This window comes from Podarcis bocagei (assembly GCF_964188305.1).
Source record: "Podarcis bocagei genome assembly, chromosome: 6".
NCBI classification, from domain to species: Eukaryota; Metazoa; Chordata; class Lepidosauria; order Squamata; family Lacertidae; genus Podarcis; species Podarcis bocagei.
Window position 1 is genome coordinate 42,119,078 of NC_138130.1, and position 20,876 is coordinate 42,139,953.

A 20,876-nucleotide genomic window follows, 5' to 3' on the forward strand; every position below is an offset into this window, starting at 1 on the left:
TGGGGACATTGGTTTCCGGGCGGGAGTTGATCATGGTGTGGCTTTGCCAAGCATGCCTTCCTCTTAGCACGTTTCTCCCTTGCGTCCTGAGTTTGAGTGTCTTAGTGGGTTCAGCAGGAAGAAGAGCTCTGAGTCCCTGTTTTCCCAAGGCTTTTAAAGCGAGGGCCTGATCATGGTAACACTAGAGTGAGTCATGGATTTCATTAAGGGTTCCCTTACCTCTATAATTCAAGCACTGTACCCCCTTCTCTCTACCTCCTAAACCCCATATAGCAATAAACTTAAGTGTTTTAGATATCTGTATCTAAGGAGACTGGATAAATAATACACACACATCAATCACAGGGAGCAAACGCTACACATTAGATAATTTGGTAGTTTTGCTCAGAGGAAAATGGGTCATAGTGCTTTTTGCAAAAGAATTGGAAAACTCATTAACTCTTCATGCTTCAGTGTCCCTAGTTCATTGATTGGTTTATCTTTTGCTCAGTTTTTCTTGCTTCTGTTATAAAACATTAAGAACTAAAACTGGCACAAGGCTCTCTCAAACAATTACAGTTGATCTACTTAGTTGTATACCCCTATTGATAAGTATATTAATACCAGCGGCGTAGCGTGAGTTGTCAGCACCCGGGGCAAGGCAAGTAATTTGCGCCTCCTCTAACCCCTAACCTGCCGATCTGAGGCGAGTTGCCGCTGGCGCTGCCGCCCAAACGACGCCGCTTGCCCGGAGGAGGAGGGGGGCAGAGAGGCGAGGAAAATGCAACATGGCCCAGCAGCTGCAGCAGCAGCGGCGGAGGAGGGGCTGCCTGGCGGGACCGGACGAGCGCTGAGAGCCGCTGCCTGCCGGACGCCTTCAGCCCGGGCGCGCGCACAGCTCGTCGGTTCCGCGCCCGAGGCTCTTTGGCGACTCCGGAGGCAGCGAGCCCGCCCCCCCAGATGTTGCGCCCGGTGCGGCCGGCCCCCCTTGCACCCCCCACGCTACGCCACTGATTAATACTGGCTATAGCTTTTTCCTGTTGAATAAACTCTTTTTTCACAAAGCACTCACTTGTATCCTCTTCTACCCTGAGCTCTCTCTTGCCCCCTTAACTCCCTCTCTGGACTGCCAGCTAACTTTGAGGCTGATTCTTCTTAGTTGGTGAACATGTGGCTACAAGATGGGCAGGAATGTCCCTGCCCATGTCCCTCCACTAACCCAAGCTTTCTGGTAAGAGAAGAAGCATCTCACAGTAATCACAACAAAATATAGCCAAAAGTTCATCAGAAGCTTAAAAACAGCACTAAGAGGTAATATTGAAAAGCACGGGGAAATGAAATTTTACCCAGGGCCAAAAAGGAAATAGATGGCACCAGGTGAGCCTCACTGAGAAGAGGGCTCCATCAAGAGGGTGCTACAACTGAGAAGGTCCAATCTCTGGTCACCACGAATCTTACTGAAGTTGGTGGGACAACAGGGAAGAAGGCCTTTGAGGTCCATCTTAATTGCTGGACAGGTTCACGCAAGAGAATGCAGTCATATAAATACCCCAGTCTTAAGCCTAACTTGTGCTAAGTAAAGGAAACAGAATGTAAAGCTTTCATGTATTTTTTCCATTGCAGTAAATATATAAGAATTTTCTTCAAGCACAAAGGGTCACTTTTCCATTGAAAAAAGTAGGATGTGGATGCAAGAAAACATGTTCTTCCAAGAAGGAAAACTAAAAGGTAGCTTGTTCAGCTACAATGCGGCACACTGTAATTCAAATGTTCTACCCACTGTATTAACATAAAGTGTAATAAAGGAAAAACATAACTGCACAGCAAAGACAAGGCAGGAACTATTCATTAGAAATAACTGCAAAGCATGGGCAAACACCATTTGTTAAAACGACTTTAAAGTTATTAAATGCATTGCCTGTGGGAGCATGCTCAGGATTTCAATTTAAACAGTAACATTAAGGAGTAGGACATGTTTGATACTAGATAAAAAACCCACCTAAATAGCTGATCTGCAACAAAGTTATATTTTAGAATTGTGCATGTTATTAGTATTTTCCATTTGAACAAGAATATGACAACACACTGATAGTGTGAGAGGCACTGCAGTTACCACTGGGTGACCTGGGTGGTAGCTCTCCCCCATGTCATGTGGGGAAGATGGGACAATATCAGAATGGAGAGGAAGTTTGGCTCTTGGCTTCTCACGCAGTGTGGGAAGGAGTCATGTAGCAGAGGCTCTCATGCTAGGAGCTTAATGTAAGAAAGCAGAGAGGAGCAGAGATGTGAACTAAATAATACTGACTAAACAACAAACTATTTTGAAATCAAAGAGATAACCAAGGGGCTGTCCAGATGGGTGTTTGATTGCGGATATATTCTGCAACATGCCCTTGACATAATAACGCTGCATTAGTGGTGGACTTATTCTGCTTTAGTTTGTTCTGGGATGCTTTCCCAATGCTACTACATTATTGCTATCCAGAGGAACTAAAGTGCAACCAAAGCGGGACAAAAATAAACCACAACATTGTGGTATAAAATGTTACGGGATTTCACCCATAAAACTACCGGATACGCACTGACTGGAAGTGAAGCTGTTTGACCACCCGAAACCTTTGGCAGGCACAAACAATATTGAAAGTAGGATTGTACGTGACCATACTGACAGATTCACAAGCATAGGAAGTCATGCATGTGCAATAGGAAGTACATCTGGAAGGGCCCTCAACGTCGTTTTGAAATATCAGGGCAAGAATGCTTTCAAAAGCAGAACAGAAAAAGCAGTATAGAGTGCAGCCACACTTATAGAACATTCAGGGAAATAATAGAATGATACATACTTTGCCCATCATACCACCACTGAGGTATTCAGGAGGTAGTTGTACTTGAAGAAAAGCTTTGCGGTTGGCAACTGCAGCCTACTCCAAATTGTAATGGGACATTATGCAAAAATGGAGATCATAGGAGTATGCATATTTTAAAGAAAAGACACACAGAATAGAAAAAAAATGTATTAAAAAGAGGGGAACAGCAAAATATGACACACATGCATCTAGTAAAGCATTTTTCTTTTAAGAGTTTATGCAACTTATAGTGGAACTGCAGAGATGTAGATCAACTTGCTACAAACCCACAGATGAAACCATACCAATGTTGTATCAGTCACTTTCAAAACAAGCCACTTTCAAACCATGGGTTGTGAAGCTTCTTTCATTAATTAACCAGAGATCATCTTAAATGACCATTCTTTTTTTCTTTTTTTCTTTTTTTTTGTATGATGTGACAACCCAAGATTCTGTGGGAATATAGCTAACTGCTGGAGAAGTCCTTCTTCTGCATGGCAGGAGGTAAACAGAGGGTACATATGAGAGCGAAAGGCTTCACTCAGGCTCATTCAAGCATGTTCACATCACCCTTAAACCATGGTGCAAACAAATGTGTTTAAACATGTGAGTTGCAGTACACTAATCTGCACATGTCACAAAGAATAGTCAGCAGACACCATCTCTCATAAATTTACCAAATAATCCAGACTCTTCCTTAACACAGACATTAAAAAAAATTAAAACGTAGTATTATACAAAGCCTAGGAAAGTAGAATTGCAGTATATAGGTGTAGTATATAGAAGTTTCTATATACGGGGCTTCTAAACAACACTGTTTCTATTCGTTCCCATATGTGAAGTCTTGCATATTTCAGAGATCATGACACCTTAAACACATGTATTTTACATGTTAGGATTTATGGTCACATAATAAATGCAACTGTTGCTGCTACTATAACCTTCATGTTCCAAAGATTATTAGAGTCTTGAGTTTTACAAGGCCACACACTTTCTGAAGAAGTGCCATGTTTTCCAAAACTTATAAAGAGGACTCCTGTCTCTAAAGCAGGGGTGGGGGGATCTATGGCTATCCAGATGTTATTGGACTCCCATCAGTCCCAGCTGGAATGGCCATTGGTGAACAATAATGGGAGTTGTGGTCCTGTAGTACCTGGGAGGTCACATGTTCCCCATCCCCACCCTAAATAATATTAGAAGGAGATTCATATAGTCACACGCACTATCAAACCAAGTTGCTGCCTCTCATTAATACTTCTGAAAACTGTCAAAAGTATTTTGATTAGGCATCAAAAGGAAATTTGGATGTTGTTCTTCCTGCCATATTTTGCAGAAACTAGCACACATTTTTTACCACCCAATGAATGATCATAGAGATAGCGGTGGAATTAAACTGAGTAACGTAAGCACAATAATACTATCTCATAAACGTATTACATGTGGCACAATTATGACTTGAAGAAAAAAGCAAAAAATGTATTTGGTAAACATTTATGTAAAGAGCCCCCTAAGGCACGAAGAAGGAAGCATCTTGAATCTGTACATTCCTCAGAAAATTGACAGCTTGTGATTTATCTGGCATGGATGAACGGACAGTTCCTAAAAAGGCTTATTAACTGGACAAAGATGGTCAGTACTGTACAATTTATCATTTACGGTACCCGTCTTATTATAATTACTAATGAACCTGAATAATGCATAATGCATAGGTTAGTATGTGCACAGGGGTTTCATTCCTAAGAATGAAGTATTCTGAAATTTCTAAGTAATTTTTTTTAACTGAGGCAAACATGCCATATCTTTCTTGGAAACCTACTTTTGCCTAGAGATAACTACGCTTCTCTTGATCCGTATGTACCCATCATCGCCACTGGGTGTGATATGAAAGCTAGAGGCATGTTAGCAACCTTGTCTTATAAATAAAAACATTTAATATTTTATGCACCTTATCCAAAAAGTAAACATTAGCAATAAAAGCCAACTAAAATGTCCAAGCTTCCAGCGTTTCTTAACTCTTCTAAAAGGAGTATCAGAGTGAGTGCCATATGTCATATTGAAACTACACTATTATAAATTAACTCTATGCCTTTTATGCTATCTCATGTTAGTATAACCTCTACGCCAATAAACTGACCATGTACCTGAACTCTGTATTATATGTTATACAGTATTTGCTTCACAGATTATTGATTTGACTGTAGTTGTGCTGTTGGGTTAGCGGGACACTCAAAACATTCAGGGAAACAGACCTTAGAGAAAAGTGTTTTCCATTTATGTTGCTACAAGCAGACAACATAACACCAACTTTCTATCCAGTTCAAATACAGAACTGACACAAAGTCAAAGAGTAATTTCCTCAGTTCCATATTAGTTTAGGAAAATTGCAACAACCTGTTGTCTCTTGGTTGGGGGTTTGCGTTTCTTGTTACATTTGCTCTAACAAAACATGGCAGGCTTTTATTTTATTTTTGGATTTAAAAGTTTTGGGCAACTTATCCATATCTACTCCTAATAAGCACTAGTGCTTATTCTGGACCACCGCCTCGCCGACGTGGGGATCCAGGGCACAGTCCTTCAATGGCTGCGCTCATTTCTCTCTGGTCGGGGACAGAGGGTGGCGCTTGGGGGGGGAACTGTCATCCCGCCACTCCTTGGTGTGTGGAGTGTCTCAGGGTGCGATTCTCTCCCCGATGCTTTTTAACATCTTTATGCGCCCCCTCGCCCAGCTTGTCCGGAGTTTTGGGCTGGGCTGCCATCAGTATGCTGATGACACCCAACTCTATCTGTTGATGGATGGCCATCCTGACTCGGCCCCAGACACACTGATCAGATGCTTGGAAGCTGTGGCTGGATGGTTACGTGGGAGCCGGTTGAAGTTAAATCCTTCGAAGACAGAGGTCCTATGGCTGGGACGGGACGATATGGGATTGAGGGGGCAACTCCCATCTCTTGCGGGGGTGCAATTAGTGCCAGCACCGTCCGTTAAGAGTTTGGGTGTAATCTTCGATACCTCCCTCTCCATGGAGGCGCAGATTGCAGCTATAACAAAGGCGGCATTTTTTCATCTCCGCCAAGCTAAGCAGTTGGCTCCTTACCTCTCTCGCCCTGACCTAGCCACTGTGATCCATGCGACGGTCACCTCCAGACTGGATTATTGTAACTCGCTCTACGTGGGGCTGCCCTTGAGACTGACCCAGAAACTCCAGCGGGTGCAGAATGCCGCAGCGAGACTCCTTACAGGGTCTTCGCTGCGGGATCACATTCATCCGGTGCTATACCAGCTGCACTGGCTCCCCGTGGAGTACAGGATCAGGTTTAAGGTGCTGGTTTTAACCTTCAAAGCCCTACACGGCCTAGGACCCTTGTATCTACGGGACCGCCTCTCCTGGTATGCCCCACAGAGGAACTTACGGTCCTCAAATAAAAACATCTTGAAGGTCCCAGGCCACAGAGAGGTTAGGCTGGCCTCAACTAGAGCCAGGGCTTTTTCGGCTGCGGCTCCAACCTGGTGGAACGCTCTGTCACAAGAGACAAGGGCCCTGCAGGACTTGACATCTTTCCGCAGGGCCTGCAAGACAGAGCTGTTCCACCAGGCCTTTGGTTAGGGCACAGCCTGACTCCCTCCTTTGGCAATCTTTACAATACTTTAGTTTATGGTTGCCATCAATTTTGATTTTAATTAATTCTTATGATGTTTTTATAATGTTGCACTATTTTAGTGTTGTTAGCCGCCCTGAGCCCGGCTCCGGCTGGGGAGGGCGGGATATAAATAAAATTTATTATTATTATTATTAGTGCAAGTTTCTCTTTTCATACGGTAGTCTGGCCAATCTATGCAAAAGGAAGTCATGAGAAGTTAGGAAGTATAATGCAACCTGCCATAAAAAATAGACATACATTTTACATATTTCTACAACAATGCTGACCCCTCAGAAATCAAAGAGCACAATCTGTTTCCAAAACCATGACTGCACCATGGTAACACTCTGAGAAAGAAGAAACTGTTCCACTAGGCTGAGTTATTTGCAATTTATTTCACAGATAAGTGCTTTGACAGGCTCTGCAGAGTTGTGTATACACCATCAGTGGTTGCAAATGGCAGTCAGAGTTCAACTCTCCAAGGAGCTTTGGGCACATACAGGGGCATAAAAAATGGTGACCTTTAGTTACATGCAAGGCCAGTTCTGTTTTGGGAACCCAGCTCCCGGATGTTAGAAGCAACTCATAATGCATGATTTAATACTCTCAGAGGGGCAGTAAATTAGCAACACAAAATATTAATTGTTTGCTTTGTAAAGTCAAGGAGGATAACATCTCTTTTCATTTGTATCTCATAATATTTTACTGCTAGAACAACAGAAATTGACAAATCCCAGGGTGTTGTTTGTGTTTTAAAAAACCTAAGTCTTCCCACTTGTGTAAGACTTAAATTGGTTGCAGAGCCTTATTACTCAGAGCACCTACAAAGCTACTCAACTAAGCTCAAAGGCCATGTCCCAACAGATGCATTCTACTGCTGACACAAATGCTCCCAGCTTCATTTTCAAATCATTTCCTCCTTCATTGAAAATATTAGTCCTGATTTAAACATTCTGGTGGGGGGGTGGGACTGGTCAAATTGTTATCAGAGAGTAGATAAGAAGAAGAAAAACATTTCCCATCTGGGTTAAACCACAGAGCCTAGGGCTTGCCGATCAGAAGGTCGGCAGTTCAAATCCCTGCGACGGGGTGAGCTCCCGTTGCTCAGTCCCAGCTCCTTCCCACCTAGCAGTTCGAAAGCACGTCAAAGTGGAAGTAGGTAAATAGGTATTTATCTCTCCTGCCAACCTAGCAGTTCGAAAGCACCTCAAAGTGCAAGTAGATAAATAGGTACTGCTCCGGCGGGAATGTAAACGGCGTTTCCGTGCGCTGCTCTGGTTCACCAGAAGTGGCTTAGTCATGCTGGCCACATGACCCGGAAGCTGTACGCCAACTCCCTCGGCCAATAAAGCAAGATGAGCACCGCAACCCCAGAGTCGGTCATGACTGGACCTAATGGTCAGGGGTCCATTTACCTTAAGAGCAAGCACCCCACCCAACAATTGGGGGATACCTAGTAGCTTAAAATCATGCTCAACTGGACTAAAAAAAGAAAATTTCACAGAAATCTCCTGTACAGTTGCACCTTGGTTGTTGAATGCCCTGGAACTCATACATTTTGGCTCCTGAACGCCGCAAACCCGGAAGTGATTGTTCTGGTTTGTGAACGTTCTTTTGGAACTCGAACATCTGACAGTGCTTCCACGGCTTCTGATTGGCTGCAGGAGCTTCCTGCAGCCTAGCAGAAGCCACGATTTGGTTTTCAAACGGACTTCCAGAACGGATTCCGTTCAACTTCCAAGGTACGGCTGTATTAGGTTTAGAATGGTCCTGAACCAAACTCCTGTCTTGCCCGTTGCGGTAAGACATAGTTCTGTGTTGACTTTCTAACACAAAGTTAAGTCATAAGCTCACTCAACTGAATGCAATGCAAAGGTTGCACATGCTTGTAAGTTTCACACACTTGGGCAGTTCTATGAATTTGCATTGTTGTTGCTGTTTATTAAAATTCTATATTGTACCACCCTTCATCCAAGCATTACAGGGTGGTTTACCATTCAAAACCACAAAAATTTATACTGTTCCATCCCACCCTGACCTTTAAGTGCTGCCAGATTCCAGGGGTCCAGGCACTTGCCCAGCGTTCGTGTTTCCTTTGGAAATGAGGCACAGTGGAGACTGTGGTGTCCTTATGGTGTTTGGTTTATTTACACATATTTACAACCTGAGCCTACGATGGAGGGTTTCAAAGCAATACACTTCAAAAGGGTCCTGTTTCTCCCAAGGCTGCCACCTAGGATTCAAACTTTCAGCCCACATTGTGCCCTGATCCCATCTCTCCAGCTCTCGCTGCTTGCACACGGACACCTCTTTTTCTCTGGCTCACATCAGGTGAAACTGTAATCTTAAACCTTCTACTACCACTGGCCTTTATCTCTGCAAACTAACACAGAGCACAGAGGGGTGGGGGGCTCCACCCATTTGCTGGCTGACAGAGTGTGTTTGCTCTGCTGATAGCCCATCTCCCTGTCTTTGTTCCCTGCTAATGGCCTATCTTTAGCAGTACATTACCAAGCTGGCTCCTGGCTTGCATTTTAACATGCTAAATCCAGTATCTGCCACCCAGGAATTAGAAGGGGAGCCCAGGAAGCCCACCAACTCATAACATTACAAAAATACATACCATAATAACAAACAATAACCACCACCCCCACAAAAAACTTTTAAGCCATAGATTGTTTAATTAGCCAAAGGCCTGGGAGAAGGTGACAGTTTTTGCCTGATGCTGAAATATATGTAATGCAGGTGCCAGGCAAGCCTCCCTTAGGAGGGCATTCCACAAGTGGGGAGCCACTGCAGAAAAGGCCCGTTATTGTGTTGCTATCCTACAGACTTCTCATGGAGGAAGCACACAAAGAAGGGTCTCAGAAGATGATTGCAGGGTCCGGGTCATATGGGTGGGCATTGAGGTATTGCGGGCCTCAGCTGTTTAAGGCTTTATAGGTCAAAACCAGCACTTTGAATTAAGCCCCAAAACTAACTTGCAGTCAGTACGATCAGGTCAGATTGGCATGAAAGGCTCAAGCTGTCTTATCTCAGTGAGCCACCCGGCAGCTGAATTCTTCACCAGCTAAAGTTTCCAAGCCATCTTCAGAAGCAGCCCAACAAATAACATAATGCAGTAATCTAACCTAGACAAGAGTAGTTAAGACTATCCCTGTCCAGATAAGGGCAAACCGGCGCCACCAGCCAAAGCTGATGGAAGGCATTCCGTGATACGGAGGCCACCTGAGCCTCAAGAAACAGCAATGGATCCAGGAGTACCTGTATTCCAGCTCCTTCAGAAGGAGCATTACCCCACCCAAGAGCAAGCAACCTCCCATCCATCTGGTCAAAGGAACAACCCACTATCAGAGCCTCAGTCTTCTCTGGGTTGAGCTTCAGTTTATTGGCTCTCATCAAGTCCATTGAGACAAGACAACGGTCCAGCCCATTCACACTGAAGGTTCCATGGGCCCAAAGAGGGGAGTCCCAAGCATTACCTTCTGGAAACAAACATCCAAGTAGTACCTTGCAGAAACCTGATACATGCTGAGTTCTACCTGCATAACTGGAAATTACATGACTGCTTCCATTCATGGTACGTGACTAAACAGGCTAAAGGTGGCTTTGTGACTTGCCCAGATAAAAATCACAAAGCAAGTGTTTTGACCACATCAATTGTCAGTGTTAAGTATGGCAGCCATTGGGCAAAGTCGCTTGATATTTGTTTCACACAAAAGAGGGGGAAATGATTTAAATCAAACCCCTTCTCCTGCCTGGCCAGTCCTCAGCACACATGCAGAACCGCGTAGAGTAATGACTGAGACTGTGTACACACCATATATTTGAAGTACATTGCACAGAGACCCCCCCAAAATACGAGAACTGCAGTTTGCTCACTGTAGCTCCATGAAGGGTAAACTACAGTTCTCAGAATTCATAGTACAGCCACAGACTGAAAGTTTTGCATGTGCTTCCTTACGCTCCTCTAAGCCAGCAGTTTCTTCTCCAGTATAATAATAATAATAATAATAATAATAATAATAATAATAATAATAATAAATTATTATTTATACCCCGCCCATCTGGCTGGGCCTCCCCAGCCACTCTGGGCGGCTTCCATAAAAACCAAAAATACAGTAAAATATCACATGTTAAAAACTTCCCTGACCAGGGCTGCCTTAAGATGTCTTCTGAATGTCAGGTAGTTGTTTATCGCTTTGACATCTGCTGGAAGGGCGTTCCACAGGGCGGGCGCCACTACCGAGAAGGCCCTCTGCCTGGTTCCCTGTAGCTTTGCTTCTCGCAATGAGGGAACCGCCAGAAGGCCCTCGGCGCTGGACCTCAGCGTCCGGGCAGAATGATGGGGGTGGAGACGCTCCTTCAGGTATACTGGACCGAGGCCGCTTAGGGCTTTAAAGGTCAGCACCAACACTTTGAATTGTGCTCGGAAACGTACTGGGAGCCAATGTAGGTCTTTCAAGACCGGTGTTATATGGTCTCGGCGGCCGCCCCCAGTCACCAGTCTAGCTGCCGCATTCTGGATTAGTTGTAGTTTCCGCGTCACCTTCAAAGGTAGCCCCACGTAGAGTGCATTGCAGTAGTCCAAGCGGGAGATAACCAGAGCATGCACCACTCTGGCGAGACAGTCCGCAGGCAGATAGGGTCTCAGCCTACGTACCAGATGGAGCTGGTAAACAGCTGCCCTGGACACAGATTTGACCTGTGCCTCCATGGACAGCTGTGAGTCCAAAATGACTCCCAGGCTGCACACCTGGTCCTTCAGGGGCACAGTTACCCCATTCAGGACCAGGGAATCCTCCACACCTGCCCGCCTCCTGTCCCCCAAAAACAGTACTTCTGTCTTGTCAGGATTCAACCTCAATCTGTTAGCCGCCATCCATCCTCCAACCGCCTCCAGACACTCACACAGGACCTTCACTGCCTTCACTGGTTCTGATTTAAAAGAGAGGTAGAGCTGGGTATCATCCGCATACTGATGAACACCCAGCCCAAACCTCCTGATGATCTCTCCCAGCGGCTGCATATAAATGTTGAAAACCATGGGGAAGAGGACAGAACCCTGAGGCACCCCACAAGTGAGTGCCCAGGGGTCTGAACACTCATCCCCCACCACCACTTTCTGAACACGGCCCAGGAGGAAGGAGCGGAACCACTGTATAACAGTGCCCCCAGCTCCCAGCCCCTCAAGACGGTCCAGAAGGATGCTATGGTCGATGGTATCAAACGCCGCTGAGAGATCCAGCAGAACTAGGAAACAGCTCTCACCTTTGTCCCTAGCCCGCCGGAGATCATCAACCAGTGTGACCAAGGCAGTTTCAGTCCCATGATGAGGCCTGAATCCCGACTGGAAGGGATCCAAATGGTCTGCTTCTTCCAGGCGTGCCTGGAGTTGTTCGGCAACCGCTCGCTCAATCACCTTGCCCAGGAATGGGAGATTTGAGACTGGGCGATAGTTGGCCATCGTGGCCGCATCTAAAGATGGTTTTTTAAGAAGCGGTTTAATAACCGCCTCTTTCAGTGGGTCTGGGAAGGCTCCCTCACGGAGGGAAGCATTCACCACCCCACGAAGCCCATCGCCCAGTCCTTCCCGGCTAGCTTTTATAAGCCAGGATGGGCAAGGATCCAGGAGACAGGTGGTTGGCTTCACTCGTCCAAGCAGCCTGTCCACATCCTCGGAGGTAACAGATTCGAATTGATCCCACTCAACTTGACTAGACAGAACTCTAGCACTCTCCCGCCCCGGTCCTGCTCCCACGGTGGAGTCTACTTCTTCCCGAATCTGAGCGATTTTATCTGCAAAAAACTTTGCAAAATCATTGCAGGAGAACATGTGGCCCGTACTGGGCCCCAATGTTGCAGGTGGTTCCGCTAAATTGTGAACCACCTGAAAAAGTCTCCTGCTGCTGTTTTCTGCAGATGCAATAGAGGCGGTGAAGAAATTCTTCTTCGCCGTCGCTATCGCCACTTGGTAGGCTCGACGTTGAGCTCTAACCTGTGTCCGGTCAGATTCGGAATGAGTTATCCGCCACCGGCGCTCTAGCCGTCTCAACGATTGTTTCATTGCCCTCAGATCCATGGAAAACCACGGGGCTGTCCGGGCTCCATGCAATCGGAGAGGGCGCTTCAGAGCCAAACAGTCAATAGCCCTGGTTAACTCCACATTCCAGCGGGCCACCAGGGAATCAGCTGAAAGGCCATCAACATGGGATAAAGCATCCCCTACCACTCTCTGGAAACCATTTGGATCCATTAAGTGGCGGGGGCGGACCATCCGAATTGGTCCCACCTGCCTGCAGAGGGGATGGGTCGCAGAGAAGTCCAGTTGCACCAGGAAGTGATCTGACCATGGCACTTCTTTCGTTTCACTTTTACTTAGTGTCAGATCACCAACATCCATAGAGGTAAACACCAGGTCCAAGGCATGTCCACGGCTATGGGTTGGGCCAGACTTATTCAGGGACAGCCCCATGGAGGTCATGCTTTCCACGAAGTCCCGAGCGGCCTCTTGTAAGGTCGTGTCGGCATGGATGTTAAAATCCCCTAGTACGACCAAACTAGGTGTCTCCAGGAGAACATCCGCCACGACCTGAAGCAGCTCGGGTAGGGAATCCTTGGTGCAGGGAATCCTTATTACAGCCCATAAATCCCTCAAGCCTGGAGCGACTTGCAGGCTGGCAACACTGTGTGAAAAATGGCATCTAGAAGAGAGTGAACAAACATGTGCAGACTTCTCACTATGTCAAATTGACAGTGTGATATGGTCACATGCAAATAGGATGAAGGGCAAGGATGCTCCATGAAGCCTTATGCCAATCTGTCCCTTTATAGGCATCAGTTATGTCTATAATGTTCTTCTATTTTATTTTATTTTATCCTACCCTTTTGACTAGCCTTCTTACTAGGACAATACACTTCAACTTTATTCTCACAATAACCCTGTGAGGTAGCTCAGACTGTCAACCCCAGTCAACTGATATACATAACAGGGGTGCAGTTACTTTGTCTCTATGGTAGGTGTTTTTTGGGGGTGGGGCTCTTCATTACTACTCCTACCCATTTGCTTGTTCCCCACTCTAGTTCCAATCCACACTACCTCCCACCTCCCAGACAGAAAGGACAAAGCAATCTTCTCCTTCTCTCACTGTATGCTTGTTTGAAGCAGGCAAGTGAAGCAGCAGAAACACTGAGGAGAATCAGCTGGCCCTGGAGGTTCATGGGAATGGTCTTCTTATTTAAGCATAAGCCTTGGTAAGTGCCCAATAATGCCAGCCCCTGTCACTGGCCCCGTCAGAGCAGGAAGTGAGAAACCTGAACCTCATTAGCTACTTCAAATAATATGTGCCCAGGCAACCCTCATGGTTCCCTGAACCAGCCATCTGTTAACCCACATAACTCTTGAGCAACAGTATGCTGCAAAACTGAAAAGGAGTGAACAAAATAAAAGCAAACAGTAACATACAAAATATATGCAACTCGAACAACACATGAAACACAAAGGCAGAAATATTTGGCTAGAGTTAGAAGAAAATTTCATCATGATTCTACAACAGAGCAGAAGGGTAGACCTCAATCATGAAGGGAAATTTATTCATTGACACTTGTGGGAGGTACAGCTTGGTTCTGCTCATATTGTTGTCTCCAGTTTTACTGTAGTTTTGGGGCAATACTGATATCTACATTTAATAACTATGAAACAGGAATTGATTGAGTCACAGGCACCTCATATTCTACATATGTGTGTGGCCTTCCTGTTCCCCCAAAAAACTGTAAGCAGACCAACTTGTAAGATTTCCACAAAATGTAAGATTTCGAAATCAATGTAGTTTTCTGCTCCCTACTGTTTCCAAATGTGATACTTCTAATAATTAGAAATTTAATTGTGGGGGCAGAATGCTTCATTCAAAACAGAGATGTGTTTCGAATAAACAGTTTTGAAATCTTATAACTAGGTGTGATTGCAGGAACCAGAATGACTCCCCCCTCCCTCCTCTACACACATATATTGTGGGTGATGTGACTCATGGCTCAACTCATCATATGAAGACCTACAAGCTCAACATGTAACAATAACATTTTATATGTATTAGTTTGTATACCATCAGTCCCCTTCAACTGCCTCCAGTATGTTAACCACTGTGATATATTTGTTGACTATAATTATATGCACTCTCCACAAAATGTACAGCCTCTACGTTATGAGTACTTGGTGGCTGAGGAATTTACCAAAAGAATATGAGAAAGTAGCATTTTAATATTAACAAAGGGGTCTGCCTGTTGACAGATTTGTAAAAGGTTGCTCTGTTTCACTATCACACATGACTCATTTTACTTACTCTGCCTTTATGATATTTACAGGCTCCGTTTATTTTTATAACCCAATCAATCTTCAAAAGTCAAAAAGGTAACATAATTTAAAGAGCAAAGGGGAAATATAATTTACATTATTCCTTTGCTGTTTGTTGTAGGTGATGAGTCATCACCTCCATCAAATTTTCAGTATTAAGCTTAAAGTTGTTGGAGTGTTTTATCAGTCAAATGCTATGCAATGGTCTACATTTACAAAACACACAAATAGCTAACCAACATGCATTTGCATTTGTTTTGGGGTTCCATGGGGGAAAGAATCATATTTCCATGGTGTATCTAGTCTGAATCTGAAGCCTCGAAGGCATGGCTGTTCCACAGTATATATCTAATCTGGATCTGAAGCCCTGAAGGCAGTTTGGGTGAGCACTAAGTTCATGAGGGGGTCAGGCCCATAATTGAGTTTCAGGAGCTCAGCAAGGAACACTGCAGAAAGAAAGGCAAGATTTTGAAGCCACCGAATTCTTTTCCAGTTCTGATTAAAACTCAAGCAGAGGAGACTTCCCAATTGTAACCTTCAACTCATGCTCCCAGCCTCAAAACAGCAGCAAAAAGCAGGGGACATTAACCAGCGGTTTAGGGCTAAACATCTGAAATATGTCAGGGTTTCCAAAATAAAGTACCAATATGGGTATCTGATAAAACATGTTAAGTTTGAAGAACACAATTAGCTCAGAGCAGCTTGCCCCATCCTAGTGCCCTACAACACCTGGATTAGGACTCTTAACATCTCTGAGCATCATCCATGCAAGCTGCAAGTGATGTCAGATGTACTACAAAACATATTCTTGGAGAATAATAATCACACCCACAGATTATCTGGACTACTTAACATTCTCTCTCATTTCTTACAACTGATTTTCCACTAGATTTTCAGGCACTTTAAATCATGAAAAAAATGAAAACCACTTTCTGAAATGCAACTAACTCTACTAGGTATTCTCAATGGGCTGTATCCAATAATGCAGTAGTGCTGGCAGAATGGACTTCCCTGAATGAAATGGAACTTCTTTTTTCTCTCCAGACCACTCTCTGGGCAACTATCCAGAGAATATTTGGGGTGGGAAGGGGTATGTGGAGAGGAAATTGAAGTCTTGTTGTGGCAGCAGACCCTCACTGGGACAGCATTAGGTAGAACCTGATGAGAAGAAATTAGTCTTCTTTTCATTAAATAGACTTCCAATCCTATGGCAAAGTAGGCTTGTTTAAACCACTGGCCTAAAAAGCAGCAGGTATAAGTAAACTGTGTGCAGAGTAGAAGCCATGATTTGTAGGAGCAATTGCATACTTGGCACACGCACGTGCGCACACACACACACTCTTGAAGTTATGCAGCTCCTCCACACAGATTTCCTTTAAAATAAACACTTCTGTGGTACTCCCAATGTAAGTTTTAAAACACAGGATCTTAAATACTTACTGTGTTTTTCTGAGACACCATGTCCTGGAAAAGAATGGGAAAAATGCAACTTTATAAAGTGTAAAATATGAATGTTTGTGCCATGTTTGCAAAACTCATACCTTGAAATTTTATTTTTGGAGGTTGAAATGCTTTGGGGAAAGGAAGCATAAGGCTGGGCTGTGTTTTAGAAACACAATTTGGGACTATAACTCTATTGCATAAGCAGATTTAAAAAAATAAATAAATTCTAATATATCTGTAACTTGGGCATCTTGCATCCGCTTTCTCTGGTATTTTGGAATGCTTCTGTTCAATACCTAGTTCATTTCCTACTGAGAAACCATCCTGACTTTGTTAGGAATAAAAAATAGTAAACTATTCAGGCAGAAATGAAATAAGAGTACAGTGGTGCCCCGCAAGACGAATGCCTCGCAAGACGGAAAACCCGCTAGACGAAAGGGTTTTCCGTTTTGGAGGTGCTTCGCAAAACGAATTTCCTATGGGCTTGCTTCGCAAGACGAAAATGTCTTGCGAGTTCCTGCGGGGTTTTTTCCCTCCCCCCCCCCTTTTTCCCAAGCCGCTAAGCCATTTATCAGCTGATCCTAAGCCGCTAAGCCGCTTATCAGCTGATCCGCTAAGCCGCTTATCAGCTGATCCGCTAAGCCGCTTATCAGCTGATCCGCTGATCCGCTAAACCGCTTATCAGCTGATCCGCTAAGCCGCTTATCAGCTGATCCGCTAAGCCGCTAAACCGCTTATCAGCTGATCCGCTAAGCCCGCTAAGCCGCTAATAGCGCTAATCCGCTAATGGGCTTGCTTCGCAAGACGAAAAAACCGCAAGACGAAGAGACTCGCGGAACGGATTCTTTTCATCTTGCGATGCACCACTGTAATATTTAGACAGACAGACATTCAACAAATTAAACTTTCCCAGTCACACGCTCTTTATATCACTAATGAATTTTTGCCCAATACAGAATTGTTTTAAGTGACACAGTGCACCTATGTGCATTGTAAAATAATTAGCGTAGAGTGTAGTAGTAGTTGACCAGGCAGAATGTAACAGGTATAGCTTATCCAATCACTTGATGAAGGCAAGCACAATGATCCTATTCCGGGTTAGTAATCAAATCAAGATTGGTCTATTTCCATGGAAAGTGTGAGTCATTTTCCCTTCCAAAAACATGGAAATACTAGGGTCAAAAATTCTTCCATAGAAGAGAAGAATTATGGCTCTTTTAAATTCACTTGTAAACCCAAAAGTATGATAAATCTAAGCTAAGGCTCCCACCTTAAGCACTATGTAAGCAATAAGTATGTTGCAAATGACAGAGTACAATCATTTTGTAATAAGTTGCAACTCAAATCTGTAAGCATTCATACTTTCCCTTGTTGTTTTAGTTCTAGTGATTGGCTGTTTGGGTATAACATTAAATCTGAAGGTATCATAGGAGCACCTCTCTGATTTTCCTATATGTTTTTGAGCTAGAGTGAATAGTACTACTTCCAAGCCATATGAAGGAACTTATTTCCATGGATCTTATGTGATAATTAATTCATGAGAAACTTACCGTATTTTTCGCCCTATAGGACACACTTTTTCCCCTCCAAAAATGAAGGGGGAATCTGTGTGCGTCCTATGGGGCGAATACAGGCTTTTGCTGAAGCTTGGAGAGCGAGAGGGGTTGGTGCGCACCGACCCCTCTCACTCTCCAGGCTTCAGGAAGCTATCAGCAAGCCTGGGGAGCCCGCGGGAGTTCCCGCAGGGCTCCCTAGGCTGCGGATAGCAGCCTGCTGCACGGAGCATGGGCTGCGCTGAAGCAGAGCACCCCGCGCTTCCGGCAGACATCGGCCAGCCCCACAAGCTTGGGGGACAGCGGGGAGGCGCAGCGCCGCCATCCCGCTGTTCCCCGACCTGGTTTTTTGGGGGGAAATAAAGGAAATTTTCCCCCCTTTATTCCCCCCCCCAAAAAAACTAGGTGCGTCCTATGGCACGAAAAATACGGTAAGTCTTCTAACCTGAACATTCTTTTTATCCAAGACTTTAGTTTATAAATGCACACATTTATAACCTTATTGTGATGCTTGGTAATAGTCCTGTTGAATTAAATAGGGCTTTTCAGTCAAATAATTTATTTATACCATGACAGGAACAAACGTATCTTCAACATAATTAGGTATTTACAATAAATGGCACTGTACCTTCAGTGATTGAGAAGTATCAGCATCAGTGTCATGATAGAGTATAACATTATTGGCCATATCAAAACTTTCACGAACTCCAAGGTGGTAGAATAGGGATGGTTGTCTGGAGACATCACTCATATCCACTACTGCAACATCTGTAATAAGAAAATTTGATAAGACTAGAAAGGGAGGTGGAGGAATAAACTAACATGCCTATCTCCTAAACCAGCTCATCTTCCCTTATAAACAATGTTGGAAATGCTAGATTTTTCCTTTCAAAATTGCATTCTTTCCCTAAATGATCCACCTCATAACTTACAAGCAGAAGTTGTAGGGTGGTATCCAATGTTAGTTCTATCCACACTAGACCCACTGAAATTAATGGACATGACTAACTTAAGTGCATTGTTTTCATGGGTCTACCCATAGATCACAATATTTTGAGGGCACCACTTGCCCTAGTCTGTTAGGGATCACTTTGCTAGCATCATAACACTATAATGTCACATAGTCAATCCCTCCAAACTGGCAAAGACTTATACTTACATCTCATCACATTTCATCAGAGCTACACAACAAAAATAAAAATTGCCAAAGGAGACTGAAATGATTGTCAGTGCGCTGTTTTATTCATTTATATTGGGGGGAGGGGACAGCTGTAAAAAAATAAGTCTACATAGGGTTTGTGCCTGTGTACGTTCTGGAGACTGAATGCCATGAAAGCAGATCACTTTCCTGATGACAGCATTTACACAATGTGTTCATTGATTAGGCCACTGTACAATGCAGCACAGCTGATGACCCTGATGAGCTGATGAGTTTATTGAAACAGGGTTTATTTTTCACCTTGCAATTCCTTATGAAACAAATACCATCCCTCTAGCCAAATAGTTGGTTCATATGAGGTGCTGCGGGAAGACCATTTACCTACACTGATCTCTAATAAATGGGAGGGACTGCAACCCCATAATAGAGTCCATGCATTGCATGCCAACGTTCCCAGAATTAATAATTGAATCTCAAATGAGAAGATCAAGAAGCAGGTCTGGCTAAGCAGGGCTAAGAAGCTGGATAGCTGGTGACAATTGGGACAACCCTGGGCTAGGTGGACCTATGTTCTGAATCTGCATCACATGGCTTCATATGTTCTATCATGAATATTATAACCGAGAGTGTTCACATATTATCTTATTAACTAGTTACAGCCACTATTTAGAAATCAAAATTTAACAATGGGCATAGCATCATGGATATTGTGATCTGGAAATGTTATCTGTGTCACAAACTCACCCAGTAACCTAATTAATATAAGCCAGAATAGTGTTTCCAACTGTGGCCAGCCACGTACCTTCAGGCAGTCCATAAGTGCTTGACTCATTCAAGAGTGCCTGTAGTTGGTCTATTATGAGCCACATAAGAACCTTGCCCAGGAAGGTGACATTTGCACCGGGACTATATTCAGATCTTCTGAGTCTAAGGGGGGTCTCTTAAGGACTGGTCTCCCTGATGCCTCTTTCAGGCAACCTGGCACCACTTCCTCTCAGAAAGGTAGTCATCATCTCCTTGGCCCAGCTAACAGTCTCCTGGGCAAGAACACAAGTAGCAACCTGCTACTGTCTAGCACCTTGTCCATATACTTGAGCCTTATCAACTGAAACTCATCCATTAACACATGACAAGACAACACTATGGAAACCTCCAGAAACCAACCTGCTACAGTAGCAGTGTCTAAAACCTTATAGATGCAAGTTGCTTATATCCTTGCAAATAAAGTCACAACAAGCTATAAGAAGGTACCAGTGTGCAAAATACCCCCTATAAAGCTCCACTGGATAAGACACCAAGCACACAATGAAAGTAGAGAAGCAATTCTTTTCTGAAGGAAAAGGTGGTGAGGAGTTATTTCTGCCAATTCGCCCCTGGTCACCATCTGCTCTACAGGCTTGGGGGATCCTGGGAGGTGGTGCAGGAGAGTGTAGGATGAAAGGGGGAATCAGAAGAAATCACCTCCTGCACAATTTTCATTTGTGGAAGCTTCTGCTGGATCAAAGAACCTTCAATCATCAGAGCAAAACAAGTGTGTGCAATCCATTACCTTAACACTAGTTGTTGTTTTAAGAAGGTTTCTCTGCAAAATATTATAATAAAAACCCAAGTTGTTTATTCCCACAATACATTACATTTAAACAAATTATAACTTGGCTCACGTTGTGAACCAAGCTTACACATGATTCTGCAAAGGCATATAAAGTGAATTGAGCCTGCATGAAGTAACAGGCATAATCAAACAGTGCTTTTCCTAAATATATCCCAAGACTATGGTGTAGAGTTACAATTGTACCCAAACACTCCATCTATCATCATTCTCCTGGAACACTCATCACTTGCTAAAAATAACCAAGCTGCTTTATTTTCTACATTCAGGTATCAAATGAATTGCATCTGCTCCTCAG

The 20,876-nt window shown here is 44.1% G+C and overlaps 1 protein-coding gene across 2 annotated transcripts in view; it reads right to left on the reverse strand.

The window, feature by feature from the left end:
- MAP3K15 (mitogen-activated protein kinase kinase kinase 15) overlaps positions 1-20,876 on the reverse strand; it is a 67,379-nt gene that overhangs the window by 39,417 nt on the left and 7,086 nt on the right. Inside the window, exons 2-4 of one of the 2 annotated variants that reach the window (XM_081199402.1) lie at positions 18,439-18,578; positions 16,255-16,278; positions 2,823-2,900 (exon numbers count right to left, since the gene is read on the reverse strand). In XM_081199402.1, coding sequence (XP_081055528.1) covers positions 2,823-2,900; positions 16,255-16,278; positions 18,439-18,578 — 242 coding nt within the window. The remainder of the gene's footprint in view (positions 1-2,822; positions 2,901-16,254; positions 16,279-18,438; positions 18,579-20,876) is intronic. The other variant, XM_081199403.1, reaches the window with a different exon arrangement.